The sequence below is a fragment of the Bubalus bubalis genome, chromosome 12 (genome assembly GCF_019923935.1).
Source record: "Bubalus bubalis isolate 160015118507 breed Murrah chromosome 12, NDDB_SH_1, whole genome shotgun sequence".
Lineage (NCBI taxonomy): Eukaryota > Metazoa > Chordata > Mammalia > Artiodactyla > Bovidae > Bubalus > Bubalus bubalis.
Window position 1 is genome coordinate 66190036 of NC_059168.1, and position 24183 is coordinate 66214218.

Genomic DNA, 24183 nt, shown 5'->3' on the forward strand with positions numbered 1-24183 from the left:
CTGGTATAAACTCCACTTGATCATGCTTTACTGTCCTTTTAACACATTTATGTGCCTTAAAAATGTTTAAGGATTTTTGCATCTATGTTCATGGTGAATACAGGTCTATAGTTTTCTATAGCATCTTTGGTATTCATTTCAGCTGCTCAGTGGTGTCCGACTCTTTGTGACCCCTTGAACCGCAGCACGCCAGGCCTCCTTGTGTATCACCAACTCCCGGAGATTACCCAAACTCATGTCTATTGAGTTGGTGATGTCATCTAAGCATCTCAACTTCTGTCATCCTCTTCTTCTACTGCCTTCAATCTTTCCCAACATCAGGGTCTTTTTTCAAATGAGGCAGCTGTTCACATCAGGTGGCCAAAGTACTGGAGTTTCAGCTTTAGCATCAGTCCTTCCAATGAACACCCAGGACTGATCTCCTTTAGGATGGACTGGTTGGATCTCCTTGCAGTCCAAGGGACTCTCAAGAGTCTTCTCCAACACCACAGTTCAAAGCCATCAATTCTTTGGCGCTCAGCTTTCTTTATAGTCCAACTCTCACATCCATACATGATCAATGGAAAAACCATATCCTTGAATAGACAGACCTTTGTTGGCAAAGTAATGTCTCTGCTTTTGAATATGCTATCTAGGTTGGTCATAACTTTCCTTCCAAGGAGTAAAGCATCTTTTAATTTCATGGCTACAATCACCATCTGAAGTGATTCTGGAGCCCCCAAAAATAAAGTCAGTCACTGTTTCCACTGTTTTCCCATCTATCTGTCATGAAGTGATGGGACTGGATGCCATGATCTTAGTTTTCTGAATGTTGAACTTTAAGCCAACTTTTTCACTCTCCACTTTCACTTTCATCAAGAGGCTCTTTAGTTCTTCACTTGCTGCCATAAGGGTGGTGTCATCTGCATATCTGAGGTTATTGGTATTTCTCCTGGCAATCTTGATTCCAGCTTGTGCTTCATCTTTGGTATTGCTATTGGTGTAATGCTAGCTTCTATTTTCTGAAGGATTCTAGATTATGACTTTCGCCCCCCCACCGCCGCCCATTAAATGTTTGCTAGAATTTACCAGTAAACCCATCTTGGCCCTGGAGATTTCCTTGTGAGAAAAAATTCAATTTCATTAATAGATATAATGCTATTAAGATTTTCTATTCCCTTTTGGGTCAGTTTTAGGAACAGGTATACCTTGAAGATATCACAGATTTGGTTCTAGACTATTGCAAAAAGAGCAAGTCACATGATTTTTTGGTTTTGCAATGCATATATAAAAGTTATCAATATGTTTACTCTATTCTTTATTATTAAGAATTAAGTATTCTATTAAGTATTCTATTCTATATAGAATTAAGTATTCTATTAAGTATGCAATAGCATTATGTAAAAAAAAAACCTACAAATAGTTTATTGCTAAAAAGTGTTATTATCTGAGCCTTTGGCAGGTCATAACAGAAACATCAAAGATCACTGATCACAATCCCCATAATAAATATAACAATAATAATGAAAACGTATGCAATATTGCAAGCATGGTAAAGTGAAATACAATAAAAAGAGGTCTGCCTGTATTTGTTTTTCAAGGAATTTGTCTGTTTTATCCAAGGTGTAGAACTTACCGGAATAAGACTGTTCATAAAGTTGTCTTGTTATTCTTTTAACATGTATAGGGACTGTAAGTGACTTCAGCCTTTTCATTACTAATACTGGAAACTGTTTCCTTTCTTTCTTCTAGAACACTCCTTCAAAATGTGAACACTATGTAACACTTAACTTCTACTTTACATAAGCCACACAGTCAAAAATGATCCACCACATCAAAATTCACAAGGCAAATGAATACTATCCAAAGATGTCACAAAAGAAGCTACACACTTAATCCAAAAAAACATTCTTAGAAATTTCAGAGCTTACTGAGTTTCAGAAGAAAATCTGTCATAGAAAAGCCATGTAATGCAAAAAGCTGAAAGAAACCTTGGAAATGAAAAACTCCAAATGAGAAAAAAAGACCCAGAGAGTTAAGTAAAACTGCTTAATCTGAAAAGCTTGATGGTAAAAGCTGGATAAAGGGATTTCTTGAAATACTTTATAATTTCTTTTCCTTGTTAGTTCCACCAGAAGAGTTAACACAGAATACTGGGCTAAGAGATACTAAATATTGCTGTTCCTCAACTCAACCTGTACTCTTGGGCCAAGGGTGGAGAAAAGGGAATAATGACAGTATTTCCACACTGCAGGTAGATAAAAACCAAAAAACATATTTCTAAGATGTTCTCCAACTGGTTTTCCTGCTGAAGGTGTTTGTATTGCTATTGTTTTTCCTCCTTTTGTTTATTTACACTGTGGTTCAAATAAAAATATGCAATAAGTTAATGAAAAAGCATATATTTATAAGGTCAGATAACACATCTTCAAGTTTTCTAAGTTATCAATAACTTGGCTTATAAGTCATACTCTTAGGAGGGAGGTTCAAGAGGGAAGAAGACATACATATACCTATGTCTGTTTCATGTTGATGTATGGCAGAAACCAACACAACACTATAAGGTAATTATCCTCCAATTAAAAATGATTAATTTTTTAAGTCATATTCTTTTTTTCTTTTAACCTAAGTATACTGTGTAACATACCTTATTCAAAAGATGTGGCTCTCAATGATTTCCACTGTTTTGTAAATCAAATCCAACCCTAATTCATTACACCACATTCTCCAAGCTTTCCTTTTATCTATTTCTATGATATGTTGTGCTTGAATATGCTAGTTGTCCTTTTCTTTAGCACTGTATCACTCCCCACCACCAACTCCCCCCAAAATACAGTATTTTCACAAAATCAAGCATATTCAAGAGTCTTCTTTTACTTTCAGGACCAGTCAAAAGACTTATTTGTGGCTGCTCCAGAGCTCAATCTGGTTTATCACCAAAAATGTAATACTGCATACTGCAACCCCAGTCTCTGCTTTTTTTTTTCTTATTGACTTGCTTTTTATCTTAACACTAAGAAATTCCAGCATACAATTTATGTAATGGCTTCTACTTTTTTCTTGATGATGTCTTCCACAGACAGTTCTGGCTTCTTGCTCTAATTTGAACCACCTGCTTTCCAGGCCCCCTGGCAGAGCTGTTATCCGGGGATTTTCACTGGTGTCTTAGAGATTTAGTTTCTTGGATCTTGTTTCTTCCTTTTTTCTCTAACTTCTATTTCACTTTTCTGGGTGCATATATAAGAACTCATGAAAGGTAAATTTTGCCAAGTCCTTAAATTTCTGGAAATGTCTTTAATTTGATCTCTCACCTGAGTAATCATTTGATTGATATCAAATTCTGGATTCAGGAACTCAGAACTTTGAATTAACTGCCCTATTGTTTTCTAATACCTATTGCTGCTGCTAAGAATTCCAATGCCAGCAGACTCTCATTTTTTTAAGGCCAAACTTTTCCCTGTCAAGCAGCTTCTAGGGTTTTCTTTTTTGCTTTTGGACTTCTAAAATTACAAAAGAGGTTAACACTAAATATAGACCTCTTTTAATCTAAACTTCCCAACTATCAGAATGCTTTTCCAATCAGAAGATATGATTTTCCAGATGAAGAAAAATTTCTCCTACTAATGCACTGGTTATTTTTGCTTCTGTTTTATCTACTACATCTTTCGAGATGTCTTTTAGGCAGATGCTATTACATTCTGTATTGTTCCCCAAGTTCCTTGCATATTTTTCCATATCTTTTGCTCTAATATTCTGAGAAAGATCCAAGAATTTACAGTTTTGCTAAATGCCTAGATAGGTTTTCTCACCAGCTGATGCAACTGTCTTCTACATACCAGCTACAAAACGATTCAAATTTGTGGTAGACTCTCAAATTACTACATGCCATGGACTTTCCCTGCAAAAACTAAAAATGTGCAAGTGCTACCACGATGCCAAAATCTGACAGTACAGATAAAGAAGACAGAGGTAGCACTTCATTCTTCTTAAGACTATTCACATAAAAATCCGAAATATTTAGAATATAGCAGATCATCCAGGGATCTTCTTTTTAAGGTACTGTAACTACAAAACAAGGTAGCAAATTCAAGCCTAGGTGTTCAAGTTCGTGCACTATACTTTATTACTCAGCAATAAAACTTTACTGAAAGAGAATGTAAGCAATTCTCAGTGGACTAAGTGAAATATAGTAGAGTTCAGGATCGCTAAGCAACTGATAATCATGGCTGATGGAGTCTTGATGAATGATTTGGGAGTAAACCAGATATTACTCTTTAGAATACACAACACTAAATAAAATAAGAAAAAAAAACAAAAAAATTAAAAAAAAGAGAAAAAAACAATAAAAAGAAAAAAAATACAAAAAAAAAAGATATAGAATACACAACACTGAAAAATTATAGTGAGTTAGACTAGTCCATATAAGAAAGGAAACATAAAGGAATGCAGAAGTGAAAGAGGAAATCAAATTAACTTTAGATTAACTTTTTCTGTGAAAAAGTTTTGTTTTCAAAACAAAGAAACATCCGAGTCTAAGTAAAGAATATGAACATGTAAACCTCCCTGAGACAATCTGACTGTTAGCAGAAATATTCAAACCAGAAACAAAACCACTTAAATATGAGACTGTTGACTTAAAATGAGAGCAGTGTCCTAGTGGCTAAAGGTGTCTTCAAGGTTTCTACAGATAGTTCATTATGCAAAGGGAAATGTTCCTTCAGAGCCTGCCAAGCTCCTCTTGGGTCACCTTCTAACAAAAGAAAACTGAGAAATCTCTTCAGATAAAAGACTTTTCTAGTCTTTCAACTGCATTCAATCTACAAAACAGGCCTTACATTTACCAATTTTATTAAAATTATTCAGAGTTATACTGGTTTTATCAACAGTAAAAAAAATTAGTTGAATCTGACTTTCCACTCACTTCTACCTGTGCTCCAATCTAGCCCTCTGCTAAACTATCTAATCTAGTATCTTGTACTCAGCCATTTTTCCAAGTTATCATGCCAAGTTACAACCACAGTCTTCGACCAAATCACCCCCACCAGAGTATACATTTCCTTCTCCAGACAGGTTAGCCAACAGAAAGAACAAAGTCACAATGGCCAAGAATAATTTAATTCAACAAAAACCAAATACTGAATTAAGAGACATTAAGAGACACACAAAATCAGAATACCTAAATATATCTTAGACAAATCCGATTTTTCCATAAGATCATTCATGTAGACAAACAACATTAATCTGATAAGAGTTACTATAAGAGAGGCTGTACAGTATTGATTAAAGATACAACTCTGGAACATGACTGCTTGATATAAATCACAGCTTTGTTACTTTACCTGCTGCTGCGTGATCTTAGGTCAATTACCGATGTCTCTGTTTTTTCATCTATACAATGAGAAAAGTAACAACACTTCTTTCATGAGACTATTGTGAAGGTTACAAAGTAAATCTATGTGATGTGCTTAGATCAGTGCCCGGTATGTGTTAAATGCCATATAAGTATTTGTCATTATTTATGAAAACAAATGGAGTGACTGGTAACTACTGGGTTTTTCTAAAGATACAGCCTTTAAAATTATCCAACTAGCTGTCTATATAATCCAGCACTGAGCTCGTACTAGCTTATTCAGTCAACAGATACTTATTCAGCATCTGCTCTTTGCCAGGCATCACACTTCCACTTCTATTGTTAACACCTCAGTTCTTTCAGTGGTGAAAATGAGCTTAACCACCTCTTATTATTATTAAAGCTAGTTGTGTTGCAGGCCATACTTATCTATACTTAAATAATAATTTCTCCTTGATATTACTCAGTTATTTTCCACTTTTTTTCACTTATTAAAAAAATACATATAAAAGGAAACTTTAGACAAATATAAAGATTGAGAGACTCATAATCAATCCCACATACCCATCACCCAGTTTCAATCATTAACACATTAAAAATCTTATTTATAATCCACTTCAAGTATTTTAGAGCAAATCCCAGACATAGTAGTACCATGTCCATGTCTGTTCAGTATTTACCATCTATCTCTAAAATATTCTTCTAACTAAAACAGTAATTATTACAAATTAATTCCTTGATAGTAAATAATCAGTGTTCAAATTTCCCCAAATACCACAAATGATTTTACAGGTTTTTTTACTCCATCGGATTTAGCAATTGGGCACTGTGTCAATAAAATGAAGGTGACCTTAATAGTAACAGTTTCAATAAAAGTAGGAGATGAAAGCCAGATTTGAGCAGGCAAAGGAATTAACAGAAATAAGGAAATGGATATCACTATATATACTCTTGCAAAGCTCAAATATGACAGAGAAGGGAGAAAAACTGGGAGATACATGCAGGAACAGGATCAAAGGGGAGCTGACTATGTAAACTGATGAAAAATGAAGAAGCTGCAGACATAGGTAAAAATGGAAAGAAAACTAAAAAAATAAGGTCCGAGAGGTGAGGGGAATGAGACCAAAAGCACAAGTGCAGAGGCTGATCTTGAATAAGGGAGATAACCCAAACTTTGACACTGAAAGCAAAGAGCTATTAAGTCTGACTAAGAGAATGGGAAAGTTTCTGTGTGTGGCAGGCAGTGGGGTGATGGAGTGAGGAGGTAATGAGGTTAACACTTTGAAATGGCCTCAAGTTTTCTTAAGCATTTCTTAACGCATTAGCATTAAGTCACGGATTAAAAGTAGGGTGCTAGAAAGAATAATGCATGGGGTTAGATAAAATGTCAAAGATCTGGATGGAATTTACAGACTGAAAGAGGCAAATGACCAGACAGATATAAGAATTAATCAGCATTCAAATCTTATGCATATTTCAAAAAACAATTTCAAACATTACCCTTTCCATGAAGCTTTTCTTAGTTTTCTTAATCAATGGTAATTTCCCCTCTTGGAGCCTTTGCTTTTATTGCTCATAATGGTTTATTTCCACTGGGGAAAAAAATGCATTTCTCTTTCTCCTAGTAGCTAGACTGTAAGCACTCTGTGGGTACTTATCTTGTGTCACACACAAGATTATAAACAGTACTTTACAGTATGTAATTTAGAATCTTACTACCTTTTGCAGTACAATTTAAATACTAAAAGAGCAAAAGAGACAGTAACTACTGATGACGTGAGAGGACTACGGAAGGTCTCCCAGAGAACACAGACCTGAGCTAGGTCTTAAAAGGGAAAAAAAGGCATAAGCTGAACAGGGAAGAGTGTAAAGTCAAGTGTCTCAAGGATTGGTGTTAACACTATACATGGTAAAGAGCTGTTTACAAATAACACTAAGCTCTCTCATTAATAAAGTTTTGAAGATGAGCAAAAAAAGACTTACTACAATGTGTGGGTGGGGGAAAAGTTGTGGTTTTAATGTGGATAAATTCAAATTCATCCAAATCATGTATAAAATATATTATATTCTAGTGAACCAACTAGGAAGTTCGAGGAAGACTACATTTTTACTGGATGACAGAAGAATCCAGACAGACTCATCTAGCTGAACAATCAGTGACAAGTACAGATCTTCAGTGACAAGGTTCCAGCCTCCTCAAAACACAGATGGAGTCAGAAGAAAGAAGACTTAGTTCGGAGGACAAAACTGAAAGAAACAACTTTAACAGTGTATGAAATCTATTTCAAATACTTACTATTTTAAAAAAAACTTGGCTTTCAACATCTTGGATACACTGAAGGGAACACCATCTTGCGTTTCGCCCTGGTATGTTTTTCTCCGCAATCAGGTAAATGACCCTCAGTCCCAGATTTACAGGGAGAGCAGAAGGTTAGAACCTGGGATGTCCTGTCCCCTTAGGACAACCTCTGCTCCCTGATCAAGAAACAAAAACTAACCTCCCTCATACCTTTCAGAGTCGTACTCCCCACAGCCACCCCCAACTCTATTTGCAGCCTGAATCCTAGTTAATTACAGGCTTCTGTAACCCATTCTTAGCCCACTAGCAACAGGAGGAATGACTATACCACAGGCTCAAGCTGAACAGGAAGTGGCAAGGTACAATTTTGAGCAGATTTCTAAAGAAACTATATAACTGACATATTAACTATGGCATGGACAAGAATTATAGATCGAGGTAACACCTGGAGCACTAGTCTGTTAACTTACTCTACCTTGACCACATTTCACAGGTCAGACAAAAATAGCCATAGACAATATGTGAACGAATAGGCATGGCAGTGTTCCAACAAAACTTTATCAACAGAACTGTTGGTAAGTAGTAGTTTACCAACCTCTGGTCTAGACAGTCATGATTAGTTGTGGTTTTGGTCTATTCTAACAATACACTGGATACAACATTTTACCTTCATGTTTAAAAGAGAAATATACAGCTATGTATGATCAAAGTTATGTAAGAACTTGATAAGGGAAAGCTGGGGAGCAAACAGTGAAATAAAATGTAAACAGCAGTAGAGATGGCCAAATTATGGGTAAGGTCAGAGGGTCACCACAAAATTTTTTTTTTAATTGTAGAAGTTACAAAATAGAAAATAAAATGGAGTACAATGTATTAATAAACAAGTAATTTAAGCTTATGGTAACTGCTATAAAGAAAATAAACAGGGTACTATCCTTGTTAGAGAGACTGAAGAGAGGAGAGAAAGAGAAAACATCTCCAAAGAGGGGACATTTATGCTGAGATCTGAAAGACAATGAAGTCAGTCAAGAAAAGAGCTGATGTAAGAGCATTTAACCAGAAAGCAAAAGAAAGCAAAGGTGCTGATGATAAGGAAAAGTGAAAAGAAGTGTCAGTCGCTCAGTCGTGTCCAAGTCTTTGCAACCCCATGGACTGACAACTGTTCTGAGAAAAGAAAGGAGACTGAAGAAATGATGAACAATGGAAAAATAGTTTTAATAAGACAAACCTCACTGCAAAGTAAGTTGTCTCCAAACAAGGCATGACCAACTTCATCACACAGGGATGGCAGAAAAGGCAAGGAAGGTTCAGAAGAGTTTGGGAATTCTGGAACCTCAGGATTGTTTCTAAATTTACCAAGGGTCCCCATTCCAATTCCCATGATCTCCCTTCTTCCCTAACCATAGTACTTCCACGCAAGAGACCTTGTGATTTTTATTTAAGCTCCCTGGTCCTCTGATCCTTGAATCAAGAATTTGTAAGACCACCATGTTCTTTATATTCTCCAGTATAGTCAGAAATAACCAGCCCACTCACACTTCTTATACTCCTCATTCTCCCCAGAAAGGTCTTATGCAATAGCTGCTTAGTCTACCAGAGTTGTGCCTCCAATAAGCATTGATTTTACATAGCCACAGGCTAAATAAATTGTTTACTTGAAGCTTTGTTAATCTGAAAACTTCCATTGGGTTAAGCCACTGAAATTTGAGGGTCAATTTGTAACTACAACAGTGCAGACACTAATAGTAAAGAGATCTATAAAGAAAATATCTTTCACTATTCTGGTAACTCAGAAAGACTAAGTCAAATTCATTAACCATTTAAAATGGCTAAGAACTAACTTTGCCATACAAAGACACAGAGGTTTACAATTTATATACGTACATATACAAAGATGTGAAAATAAAAGAAATTCTTGATAAGAATATTTCACTTACAGTGTGAGCACATTTCCAAAGGATAACTTGCCTCATTTCCCTGGAGAAAAGAAATAATAATAGTTAGTCACAAAATTGGCACAAATGTCTTTAGAAGATTGAACTTGAGTATTTTGAGTCATGAAACATTGAGCAATAGCCATAAACAAATGTGGCTAGACTATAAATATTTTTTTTATTTTAAAAAATTATACAATATGATGAAAGAGCTCTTGCATCAAACAGGCCTGAGCTGTAACTCTGTCACTTAAGACATAAAAACATTTGGTTAAAATTTATTTTACATATTTTTAACACCCTAAACATACTGTATATCAAATTTTTACAGACTGTCAATGCTCTAACTTGTCTTGCTGGATGAACTCATTTTTGGGTAGAGTTCAGAATAAAGCTTCTTCTGCCATCTCTCTTTAATTGAAGAGTTTACTGAGACTTCAAAGTTGCTAAGAAAAATCTGTTACCTTTTATACCTGCATTGAAACTGAATTTTCTATATGCTATGCAACTAAAACAAGAAAAATAATAGGAAGGTAGGTCCAGTGTAAGACAGCCAGCCACTTGAGCTCCAGTTTTTTTTTCAGGAGAAGTCTTATCTCATGGATAAACTCTAAGTTAATACAATTTACCTGGATTCCTAACTTAAAATTTTATTTAAGGAAAAAAGTGCTGAAGAAAAACTACAGACCTGATCCAAGGCCTACATTTAACAATTCTTGATGACTTGGTACACGGAGGTCAAGTAAGTTGGTGAAAATCAGGCCATTTGATTAACAATAGAACCAGGTATGTGTGTGCACGAGTGCTAAGTTGCTTCAGTCGTGTCCAACTCTTTGTGACCCTGTGGACTGTAGCCCTCCTGGGTCCTCTTGTCCATGGGATTCCCCAGGCAAGAGCACTGGAGTGGGTTGCCATTTGCTACTCCAGGGGATCTTCCTGACCCAGGTATCGAACCTGTATCTCTTATGCCCCCTGCACTGGCAGGCAGGTTCTTTATCACTAGCGCCACCTGGAATAGCTCTGAATCTAAAACGGTAAAAATTCCAAGTGTGACAGGCTCACGTGAAGTAAAAATGATTGAAAAAGTCAATAGAACTTAAAAGTAATACAAATTGAATTTTTAAAGTTCAGCAATAAAACTGAGTACACCTTGCATCCTATATCCCAGCTATCTAATTGTGACCCTGTCTAGCAGGCAGTGTACAACAGGATTAACACTTAAATATTTGAATATACCAAAGTATTCCAAGAAGTTACTGAATACAGTCTGAAATGAGAAATATCATTTTAATCTTGCAAACTAGCTTTTAAACTCTTAAAAGTATTCTGAGTAAACGTAAGGTCTGAAAGTATTCTGAGTAAACATAAGATCTAAGCAAAGTTTATCAGTAAATTAGCATCTGTAATTCTTATCTTGCCAACAATCTTTTCCTTGAAAATTACAGCAGCTAATTTAACTGGTTAGTCTAATTTTAGGTCAATTTAAACATCAAATATATATTAAAACAGAGACAGAAGTAGCAAACATTGATTAAAAAAATGACATTATTAATGAGCAGAGATAAGAGTTCTATTTATTTTGCATCTTATTCAATTAACCTTAAGATTCTTACCATGATTCTTATCTCTTACTGTCTCACATATTTAAAAATTCCACTCTACCTTACAATTAAGTATGTTTCTTATGAGGCTCTCAAAAAAGTATGCTGCTGCTGCTAAGTCGCTTCAGTCATGTCTGACTCTGTGCGACCCCATAGACAGCAACCCACGAGGCTCCACCGTCCCTGGGATTCTCCAGGCAAGAACACTGGAGTGGGTTGCCATTTCCTTCTCCAATGCATGAAAGTGAAAAGTGAAAGTGAAGTCGCTCAGTCGTGTCTGACTCTTAGCGACCCCATGGACTGCAGCCTACGAGGCTCCTCCTTCCATGGGATTTTCCAGGCAAGAGTACTGGAGTGGGGTGCCAAAAAAGTATAGTGATCCTTACACTGCCATTGTGAGGTGTTTTTAAAATGATGTAACTTTTTAAAATGTTGTTTAAATGTTAAAATGTAATTGTTTCATAAGTGAAGGCAAAAGGGTTATATAGTAGTCTCAGGGAGGACTTAGAAACCAGGTCCTTGTTTCTCCAGCCCACTGACCTTCACAGTGTTATCACTTCTTTATAAATGGTACCATCCATCCTCTCTGCCTGTATCACTTCCTTCTAAGAAATCACAAGACCCAAGGATCAATCTGGCTGGGTTACTCAGGGCTTTTCCATCAACAATGAATGCTTCACCTCTCTCCTAAACTTATTTCAACCTTAACCTGTCTAATTTTATACCCAGAAAGGTATCTTCCAAATATTTTTTTAAGATTTTTTTTTATTTTATTTTTTAACTTTACAATATTGTATTGGTTTTGCCATATATCAAAATGAATCCACCACAGGTATACATGTGTTCCCCATCCTGAACCCTCCTCCCTCCCCATACCATCCCTCTAGGTCATCCCAGTGCAACAGCCCCAAGCATCCAGTATCGTGCATCGAACCTGGACTGGCGACTCATTTCATATATGATATTATACATGTTTCAATGCCATTCTCCCAAATCATCCCACCCTCCCTAAATATTTAATATTAAGGTAAAATGTCTTTCCAAGATACCCAAAAATTAAGAAAAATATACATTTTCCTCATTTTTAAATGTCTTTCAAATGTAACTTTCACTATTTAACACAAACATAACAATGTACTATAGAGTATATAACGTGTAGAAATAAGACGTGTAACCAATAAAAATGTAAAAAATTAATATATTTGTCAAGATCTTATACTACAAGGGAAACATTACATTATTTGAAGGTAGAGCATGATGCTGAAGATGCATACTGTAAACCTTAGAGCAATACTTTATAATAAAAAAAATAAAATGGGATCATAAAAACAATCCAAAAAAAGGTAGATAAACAGGAAGCAAGGATCAAAAATCAAATGAGAAAAAAACAGTAACTAGCAATTTAGATTTAAATCCAAGCATTCTGAGAATTATATTATGTTTGATATAAATGGCCTAATAACTCCAATTTAAAGAATATACAACTATATGCTATCTACAAGAAGCCTACTTTATAGATAGGTTGAAAGAAAGAGATATACCATAAAAGCAATAATCAAAAGAAAGATACAGTGGCTAGCAATAATGGACAATGTAGAGTTCAGAACAAGAAATATTACCAGCGATAAAGAGAATTATTTCATAACCTTAAAAAAGTCAATTCATTTAGAAAGATGTAACAATCTTAAATATACTGTGATATGTAATGAGAAATATCCTTGGTCCTCATTCATTTCTAGCTTAAGAACTCCTTAGAATGTTTTAAGTGAGGAGAGCTATCGAGATTTCTTTTGCTATATTAATGACATGACTATGGGAAAGGACCAAGGATAGGGGCTGGTGGCCAGGGGAACCAATCATGTGATTAGAGACTGGACCTTTCAGCCCCACCCTCCAGCCTCTGGGGAATAGAAATGGGCTGGGGCTTAAACCACTCACCAGGGACTTCCCTGGTGGTGCAGTGGGTAAGAATCTGCCTGCCAACGCAGGGGACATGGGTTCGATCCCTGGTCTGGGAAGATTCCATATGCCGCAGGGCAACTGAGCCCATGTACCACAACTACTGAAGCCCGCACATCCTAGAACCCATGCTCTGAAATAAGAGAAACCACCCCGATGGGAAGCTGGCACACCACAGCAAAGAGTAGCCCCTGCTCGCCCTAACTAGAGAAAACTCGCACAAAGCAGTGAAGACCCAGCACAGCCAAAATTACTGACTAAAAAAAAAACCCACTCACCAATGGCTGATGATTTAATCTGGGCTGGAGACTGAACTCAACCACCACTGGTGAGTGGTTTAACAATCATGCCAAATAATGCTTCTATATAAGGCTTCTATATAATGAAGCTTCCAGAAAAAAATAACAAAAATAGGGGCTGGAGACCCCTTCTGGGTTTGGAAGCAACTGGAACAGCATGGAAGCTCCACACGCCTTCCCATGTACCTCTTCCATCTGGCTGTTCCTGAGTTACACCCTTTTATAATTAGCCAGTGGTCTAGTAAGTAAAATGTTTGAGTTCTGAGATGCACTAGTAAACTAACCAAACTCAAGGCAGGGGTTGTTGGAACCTCCAATCTATAACTGGTTGGTGAGAACCTCAAGGAACAACCTGGACTTGGAATTCCCATCTAACGGGAGGGTGGGGGAGGAGTGGAGGCAATCTTGTAGGTCTGAGCCCTTAACCTATGGAATCTCATGCTATCTCTAGATGAATTGAGTTGAATTGTAGGACACCTGGTATCCAAGAATTTTGTGCTTGTGTAGGGAAAAACTCATTGTAACTGGGTCCCAGAACCCTTTCCTATATACCTATCCCACAGTAATCACAGGGTATTGGTTCCAGGACCCGCATAGATACCCTAATCCATGGATTCACTTTGATCATGGAGTACTACAATATTTGTTGGGAAAAAAAAAATCCCTGTATTAGTAGACTCACACAGTTCAAACACGTTTAAGAGCCAACTGTATGCTTAATAACAGCTTCAAAATTAAATGTGTGAAACACAGAGAACCGAAAGGAAACAGACAATCATATTTGCAGATTTTAACATTTCTCTCACTGTAACTGACAGAACACAAGCAGACCAAAGGATAAAGTAAACACAATTATGGAAGATCAGCATAACACAGTATCAACCAAGATGTCCTAAAACAACAAAATACTCTATTCTAGTGCACATGAACATAGACATTATTCTGAGCCTCAAAAAAAAAAAAAAAAAAAGTCTTAATAGAGGACTGAAATCATACAGAATATATTTTCTCGTTACAATGGAATTAAACAAAGGTATTTGGAAACATTCAAATATCTGAAAATAAACAACAAAATTCTAAATAACCCAAAAGTCACAGAAGAAATGATGAGAGAAATAAAAATATTTTGAAGAGAGTGAAAGCTGAACCGATCAGAATTTAAAGGCTACAGGTTAAGTAATCTTTTGAGGAAAGTACTACTAGAAGAGAAGTCTAAAATGCAAAATTTCTTCCCACCTTTAAAAGCCAGAAAAAGAATAAATTAAACCCAAGGCAAGGGGAGAAAGAGAAAACTAAAAACAGAAATTAATGAACTAGGAAGCAGACAAACAGAGACAAAAATCAGTAAAATCAAAACTTTATTTTTTGGAAAAGGTCAATAAATAACACCCCAAGCAAATCACTACAGATCCTATAGACATTAAAAGAAAAATAAGTGTATATTAAAAAAAAGTATGAAAATAAAATGTTTAACTCAGCTGAAATGGACAAGTTTCTTGAAAAACTGAATCTACCAAAACTGACTCAAGAGAAAAAAAGAGGTAAGTTGAACAGATCTATTGCTATTAAATTGAATTTGAGGGGAAAAAAAATACCTTTAACAAAAAAACTAAAGACCTGATGCCTTCACTGGTCAATTCTATCATACGTTCAAAGTCCAAAAACATACAAATTCATTTAGAAAGCAGAAGAAATAGTTCCTAACTCATTTTATGGGGCCAGCACTGCCTTGATAGGAAAAGCATACAACTACATTACAAAAAAAAAAAAACTATTCTCCAGTATTTCATGTCCATGGATACAAAACTCCTTAACAATATTTGAACTGTGGTGCTGGAGAAGACTCTTGAGAGTCCCATGGACTGCCAAAAGATCAAACCAGTCAATTCTCAAGGAAATCAGTCCTGAATATTCATTGGAAGGACTGATGCTAAAGCTGAAACTCCAATACTTTGGCCACCTGATGCGAAGAACTGACTCTGGAAAAAACCCTGATGCTGGGAAAGATTGACGGCAAAAGGAGAAAGGGGCAACAGAGGACAAGATGGTTGGATGGCATCACCAAGTCAATGGACATGAGTTTGAGCAAGCTCCAGGAGTTGGTGAAGAACAGGGAAGCCCAGCATGCTGCAGTCCACGGGGTCACAAAGAGTCAGAAATGACTGAGCAACTTTCACTTTCACTTCACTTTCAGATTTAAAATCCATGAAGACAACAATTACTATGTTTTTATATCCCTTGCCAGGTTTAACATTATCCTAACTTTATTGAAGGAAGAGTTTTATAGGTACATATAAAAATCTACATAGCTTAAGGAATTTGGTTTAAGTGGACTTTTAAGCATCAGTGTGTTGAACAGTGAGCCTGTCGCTTCAAGGAAAGCAACTGATACATGAAACATGAAAAAGAGAAAACCGCAATAAAGAAATAAAAGATATAAAGAACCACCAAATAGCAACTTTAGAACTGAAAAACAATAACTGATACAGTAATAGTGAGTAAACTCAACAGAATAGAGCAGACAGAGACAAGAATCAGTAAACTGGTAGATAGAGGAAAAGAAATTATCCAGTCTGAACAACAGAAAGAAAACTAACTGAAAAAAATAGTCCACAGAGCCTTGGGGAATTATAAACTGAGGGATTATAAAAAAGGTTTAATACCTGTCATACTTCTGAGAATGAGGAGTATGTTTTAGAAGTTATTAAAATGGTCTGACTTTATCCTAGAAAAAAACTGATTTGTGAGAAGTTGACAAATTTGTTTTTCAACAGATCTAGACACTTGGACTGATTCTAACTTTCCCCTTAAGTCCATGCTACTCAGCATTAAAAAAAAAATTATTATGATTATAATTTTGGTATACATAAAAATCAGTAAGAACACTAGAATATTTTCTAAAGAAATTTTCTGGCAAAGAAATGCAAATATTTTTGGATCTCTTTTATCTCATTTTGTTTAGAGTTACTTTGATCTTAAAGTGCCAAGATGTGAGAGAACAAAAATACATTTTATAGATACATCCTATAAAGTTTAGAATATTTTCAAAGGGCATGCTGTCAGAATATTTAGACATTCATCTTTATCTAGTAGACTCTAGGTCATGACAACATTGTCTTATTTGGTTACAGGCTCTCCTTGTGAACTATAAATATTATTTCAGTATTAAGAGTACATGCTTGTTTATCTGAAGAACATATAAATGCTTAAAAGATAGCCAGTATGAAAAATATGCATCAAGGAAAGTAGAACTCTAAACTTTTTTATTAACTCAACTTTTAAGAATTTGATTCTCCCAATATTGAATTAAGGATAAAATTCAGTTCAGTTCAGTCGCTCAGTCGTGTCCGACTCTTTGCGACCCCATGAATCGCAGCACGCCAGGCCTCCCTGTCCAGCACCAACTCCCGGAGTTCACCCAAACTCACGTCCATCGAGTCGGTGATACCATTCAGCCATCTCATCCTCTGTCGTCCCCTTCTCCTCCTGTCCCCAATCCCTCCCAGCATCAGAGTCTTTTCCAATGAGTCAACTCTTCGCATAAGGTGGCCAAAGTACTGGAGTTTCAGCTTTAGCATCGTTCCTTCCAAAGAAATCCCAGGGCTGATCTCCTTCAGAATGGACTGACTGGATCTCCTTGCAGTCCAAGGGACTCGCAAGAGTCTTCTCCAACACCACAGTTCAAAAGCATCAATTCTTCAGCGCTCAGCTTTCCTCACAGTCCATCTCTCACATCCATACATGACTACTGGAAAAACCATAGCCTTGACTAGATGGACCTTTGTTGGCAAAGTAATGTCTCTGCTTTTGAATATACTATCTAGGTTGGTCATAACTTTCCTTCCAAGGAGTAAGCATCTTTTAATTTCATGGCTGTAATCACCATCTGCAGTGATTTTGGAGCCCAAAAAAATAAAGTCTGACACTTTCCACTGTTTCCCCATCTATTTCCCATGAAGTGATGGGACCAGATGCCATGATCTTCGTTTTCTGAATGTTGAGCTTTATGCCAACTTTTTCACTCTCCTCTTTCACTTTCATCAAGAGGCTCTTTAGTTCTTCACTTTCTGCCTTAAAGGTGGTGTCATCTGCACATCTGAGGTTACTGATATTTCTCCCGGCAATCTTGACTCCAGCTTGTGCTTCTTCCAGCCCAGTGTTTCTCATGATGTACTCTGTATAGAAGTTAAATAAGCAGGGTGACAATATACAGCTTTGATGTACTCCTTTTCCTATCTGGAACCAGTCTGTTGTTCCATGTCCAGTTCTAACTGTTGCTTCCTGACCTGCATACAGGTTTCTCAAGAGGCAGGTCAGGTGCTCTGGTATTCCCATCTCTTTCAGAATTTTCCACAGCTTATTGTGATCCACACAGTCAAAGGCTTTGGCATAGTCAATAAAGCAGAAATAGATGTTTTTCTGGAACTCTCTTGCTTTTTCCATGATCCAGCGGATGTTGGCAGTTTGATCTCTGGTTCCTCTGCTTGGAGAATTTTGAGCATTACTTTACTAGCGTGTAAGATGAGTACAATTGTGTAGTAGTTTGAGCATTCTTTGGCATTGCCTTTCTTTGGGATTGGAATGAAAACTGACCTTTTCCAGTCCTGTGGCCACTGCAGAGTTTTCCAAATTTGCTGGCATATTGAGTGCAGCACTTTCACAGCATCATCTTTCAGGATTTGAAATAGCTCAACTGGAATTCCATCACCTCCACTAGCTGTGTTCGTAGTGATGCTTTCTAAGGCCCACCTGACTTCACATTCCAGGACGTCTGGCTCTAGGTGAGTGATCACACCATCATGATTAACTGGGTCGTGAAGATCTTTTTTGTACAGTTCTTCTGTGTATTCTTGCCACCTCCTCTTAGTATCTTCTGCTTCTGTTAGGTCCATACCATTTCTGTCCTTTATCAAGCTCATCTTTGCATGAAATGTTCCCTTTTTTTGAAAAGGACAAAGTAGGTCTTCATAAATGTTCCTTATCCAACTGAGTTGTTTCCCCAAAGTATATTTTTCTGAAGTTTTGCTTTTTTCCTTCAAATTATGAATGAGTGGGACTTCCCTAATGGGTTAACAAACCACCTTGCAAATGCAGGTGACGTGGGTTTGATCCCTGGTCGGGGAACTAAGATCCCACGTGCCACAGGGCAACTGAGCCCACACAATGCAACTACTGAGCCCGTGTGACACAACTAGAGAGCCCACGTGACACAACTGGAGAGTCCATGGCCAGCAACAAAAGATTCTGCATGACGCAACAAACATCCCAAGAGTCTCAAGTTTAAGACCTGAGGCAGCCAAATAAATTAATTAAATAAATACTTTTTAAAAAATTATGAATGGGTCTTGAACTTTATCAAATGCATTTTCTTCATCAACTGATATGATCATGTGATTTTTGTTCTTCAGAATGTTAATATGGTAGATTATATTAATATTAAAAAATTTTTTTTTCTTTTCAAAGGGAGTGAAGAAGAGAATGAAAAAGCTGGCTGAAAAAAATGAAGATCATGGCATCCAGTCCCATCAATTCATGGCAAATAGATGGGAAAACAATGGAAATAGTGACAGACTATTTTCTTGGGCTTCAAAATCTCTGTGGATGGTGACTGCAGCCAGGATATTAAAAACGTTTGCTCGCTGGAAGAAAAGCAATGACACACCTAGACAGTATATTAAAAAGCAGAGACATTACTTTGCCTACAAATGTCTGTATAGTTAAAGCTAAGGTTTTTCCAGTAGTCATGAACAGATGTGAGAGCTGGACAATGAAAAAGGCTGAGTCCTGAAGAACTGATGCCTTCGAACTGTGGTACTGGAGAAGACTCTTGAGAGTCCCTTGGACAGCAAGGAGATAAAACCAGTCACTCCTAAAGGAAATCAACCCTGAATATTCATTGGAAGCACTGATGCTGAAGCCAAAGCTCCAATACTTTGGCCACCTGATGTGAAGAGTCGATTCATTAGAAAAGACCCTGATGCTGAGAAAGACTGAAGGCAGGAGAAGGGGATGACAGGATGAGATGATTGGACGGCATCACAGACTCATGGACATGAGTTTGCACAAACTCCAGGAGATAGTGAAGGACAGGGAAGCCTGGCATGCTGCACTCCACAGGGTTGCAAAGAGTCAGACACAACTGAGCAACTGAAGAACAGCAACCTCAAATGAATAACTCTCTGGATGGTTATTTAGAATGGGATAAATAAAACAGACATTTACATTATTAAACAAGATTTGATATTACTATACTACCTAACTGGGGGACTTCCCTATAGATGGTAAAGAATCTGCCTGCAATGAAGGAGACCCTGGTTTGATCCCTGGGTCAGGAAGATCCTCTGGAGAAGGAAATGGCAACCCACTCCAGTATTCTTGCCTGGAGAATCCATGGACAGAGGAGCCTGGTTGGCTACAGTCCACGGGGTCACAAAGAGTCAGACACGACTGAGTGACTGACACTATTTAATGTTAGTTGATTTTCAAATAGTGAAGCAGGCCTGCTGCATTCATGCAATGAGCCATACACAGTTATGACATTAAAAAAATTTTTTTATCTAATGTTTAATTGTATTTGCTTACATTTTGCTAAGGATTTTTGTACCTACACTGATATGGGAATACTGACCTATAGTTTTCTTCTTTGTACCTTCTTTTTTTGGTATCAAGGCAATAGGACTATTTAAACTATCTATTTCATACTGGGTGAGGTGTGGTGGTTTGCATTTTTCAAGAAACTGGTCCACACGTCAAAGTTGTCAAATTTAGGTGTGCAGAGCTGTTCATAGTATTTATTATCTTGTTCACATATTCGGGGTCTATGATAATACTATTATGTTTTATTCCTGATACTGATACTTTGCTTCTTCTTTAATTTCTCTCAGTGTGGCTAGAAGTTTGTTTAGTAATCTTTTTGAAGAACCAGCTCTTTCTTTCACTGATTTCCTTTACTGTCCCTGTTTTCAATTACCCTGATTTCTGTTTTTATTTCCTTCCTTTAGTAAGGAAATAGATTTTTCTCTTTCTTCGATTCTTGAGGAGGGAGCCTTTTTTCTTCCTCTCCTAGGAATCCAATGATGCAAGTGTTAAATCTTTTTTATAGTCCCAGTTTCCTGAAACTGTGGATTATTTTCATCATTATGTTTTCTTTCTGTTGTTCAGAGTAGGTAATTTCTTTTCCTCTGCAAGTTTATTGACTCCTCTGTTCTCTTCTGTTGATATTACCCACTATATTACTGTATCAATTATATCTCAGTTCTAAAACTGCCATTTGCTTCTTCTTGGTTAGATTTAATAAAATTAATACTTTTTACTGCTTTACCAATGATACCGAGAGAAACTGGTGTTTTTTTAAACTGCAACTGCATGGCAGTGAATGTAATGACGGTTTCATTCATGCTAAGGCGTCAGCAGTTTTACCGTCGTTGCTTTTGCACCATTAGTGCAAATGCAAACAGAGTGAATAAAACAAATATTATTTCTGTGTGATAATGAAAACAGCTTTTGCTCGTGGACCCCCTGAAAGGGTCTTGGAGATTTCCCAGTTATCATGAACCACTCTAAAAAACTGATGATCCAAAGATCTTATTTAAATTTTGCCAATTGAGAAAAGCAGCATTTGAAGAGAAATTCACCAGCGAAAAAGAAAATCTAACATAGCAACAAAACCAGTAGACGATGCATCTGTTCTACTTTTTCTAATATTCTATTATGGTTTCACAATAATAGTCTATATTATTCTACAATACATAAATGTGTCCCAATAGCATTCTTTATGGGGAAAAAAAAAAAATCTTGGATCATGTATTGTGGTTAATAGCCATGTCGCTCTTAATTAAGAGTACTTTAAACTGGAACAATTCTTCAGTCTGTTTATGTATTTCGTAACTTTGATATTTATAAAGAATACTCTGTATTCTTTATAAGTTATTCTGTAGACTCTCCTTCAAAGAGTTTACCTAATGCTTCCTCATGATTTGATTTGAGTAAAATACCAAAGAGGTGGTAACATGTTCTTGCCAGATAGTGGGGAAAAGATAATGTTGGTTTTTCTCATTACTGGTAACTCTGATCACTTAGGGGCTTTCCTGATAGCTCAGTTGATGAAGAAATGCCTGCAATGCAAGAAACCCCGGTTTGATTCCTGGGTCAGGAAGATCCTCCAGAGAAGGGATAGGCCACCCACTGCAGTATTCTGGCCTGGAGAATTCCATGGACTGTATAGTCCATGGGGTAGCAGAGAGTTGGACATGACTGAGCAACTTTCACTTTGATTGATCACTTTGACAGATTTCGCCTTCATAAAGTTACATTTTTCCCTTTGCACTTAATAAGCATCTTGTGGGAAGATATTTTTTGGTCTATGTAAATATCCAAGTTACTCCTCAATTTTTCATCCACTCATTTTAACATCAACTGATGATTCTAGTCTGAGTCAATTATATCATGATGGCTGCTGAGTTAGCCAGCCTCCAAGATGATTTCCACCTCCTGATATTCCCTTGCCTTGTGTGACTTATATAATCCCCTTGCCTTGCGTGACTTGCCTTTAACCAACCAAGTATGACAATATTAAGGGGATACCACTTTTGTGATTAGGTTACAAAAGACTGTGACTTCCACCTTGCCAACAAGTCTCCTTCTATAACCTCATTTTGCACGCTTTAATGAAGCTCACATAGCAAGGTGACCTCTAGTCAACAGCCCACAAAGAACTAAATGTTGCCAACAACATTGTGGAAGTTAGATTCTTCCCCAATTCAGATGAGACCACAACCCACAGACTAACACCTTCATGTCAGTCTTTCGAGTTTCCATCAAGTAGAAAACACAGCTAAATCCAGAGAAACTGTGAAATAATATGTTATTTTAGACTACTACACTGTTGGGTAATTTGTTCTGAAGTAATAGGTAACTGATACAATTGCCATATGGTATTTTTCTAATTTCATCAATCCTTCAACATTTCTTATTTGGCTTCCTCCTGTAGGAAAGATTTCTTTTTCCTCCATGTCCACATATACTTACATATTTCAGCATGGACTTAATGGGTTTATTTCAATGGGTTATAATCTTCTGTCATCATATCTAACTCGATGTTTAAATTGTCCCACATGTGACCAGTGGGAACCTTCCCCTTTAGGCTAGTTCCTGTGTTCTTTTAATACATTCCCATCATTTTATGAGCCTTCCTTACCTTCGGGCACAAGACGCTGCAAGCATACACTGCACCTTGCCTGCCCCAGTCCTGAAATCAGCTCTCCAAGGAGCCCAAGATCCTTTTAGTGGAGAATGGTTAATGGTAACACTTCATGAAGAAAAGTTCTTAATTTTAAAGCATCCTAGCTTATTCATCTCATTTTACACTATGACTAATTCATAACACACTCGATTACTTTTTCACTGAGCTGTCTAAGTATAACTTTGCTATATGAATTTGTAACTGTTTATATTGCTTTATTAACATTCTGAAGTATTTTTCCGCATGTAAAGAGCCTCCTATTTATACCCTTTAACAGAGCCATGAGTGAGGAGAGGGAAAAATGCCCATCCCTGTGCAATACAATATGCGAGGCATGATCAAAGCATAAACACTGCAGGTTCTCAAGTCCCCTAAACACACAATTTGAAACTGCAGGGGGGCTATGGACATGAAGGTAGATATATCCACCAAGTACAGAACCTGCACTCAGAGGAAAGATCATAACCAGAGATATGATCTTGGACATTATCAGCATACAGATAGTAACCTTCACCACTCACAGGGGAGTTCTTTAAAAAAGGAAAACAAAATAAAAAATAGCAAAATATTAACACTTAAATAATTAGATGAGAAATTCACTAAGAACAGAAATTATTAAAAACAGGGAAAGAGTCAGTAGAATATAGTCCTATTCAAATAATTTAATATTCCATCATGGCTTTATCATAATCTATATTATTCCATGATGTTTTCTTAGACCATAATAGAACATATATAGTATTTTCATTCTATTATGGATCATATTCTAATATGGTTCTAAAAATTGTACAAGGAAAAATTTTAAGTAAGAGGGAGTTAAGAGTCACAAAGGGGACAAATAACAATTATTTCCATGGCAAGGGTAAGTTCAGACTTCAAAACTCATACTATTAAAAATAAGATATAACTTTAATTTGATCAATAATAAGTTTTAAGTTATGCAGACTGCTACACAAAGAGTAATTACTAACACTATCCCTAAAAAACTCTCTCTAAAATTATCTTAATGGGTGGCATTTTCATCTAGTTTTATTCTAACAATAAAATTAAGATTTTTCTTCAAATTAAGACAATATATATAAAAGTTCTAAAATCCTTCGGATACTTTAAATGTACCCATCTAAATTTCAGTAATTACTTTATTTCAAACTAAACATGCAATAGGGATTGACATGTACACACTGCTATATTTAAAATAAAATGCCTTTCCATGGGGAAAAGAAAAGACTGCAGTACAATAAATGTTACTTTGTCAAGTTCTAATGGACTTTTTTTAAGGCAAAAATTGATGGATCTAGAACATAATCTTTAAAAGTTAGCTTTGTGAATATAAACAGGGATGGAAAAAGAAGTTAACTTTGTGGAATACAAAAAAATAAGAAGAAATACTATGTGCTGTGTACTCCATTAGCAACTTCACGTACCTTATCTCATTTATCTTCCAAACAAACTTCTGGGTAGATGAAGTGTCAAGGTTAACCAGTTTGCACAAGGTCACACAGCTGGTGGTAGTGGAGATCA

At 36.5% G+C, this 24183-nt stretch overlaps 1 protein-coding gene across 4 annotated transcripts in view; it reads right to left on the reverse strand.

The window, feature by feature from the left end:
- The window catches only part of PPP3R1 (protein phosphatase 3 regulatory subunit B, alpha), a 123648-nt gene that overhangs the window by 15994 nt on the left and 83471 nt on the right, over positions 1–24183 (reverse strand). For all 4 annotated transcript variants that reach the window (XM_044926072.2, XM_044926071.2, XM_044926073.2 and 1 more), the window contains one exon: positions 9566–9605. In XM_044926072.2, coding sequence (XP_044782007.1) covers positions 9566–9605 — 40 coding nt within the window. The remainder of the gene's footprint in view (positions 1–9565; positions 9606–24183) is intronic.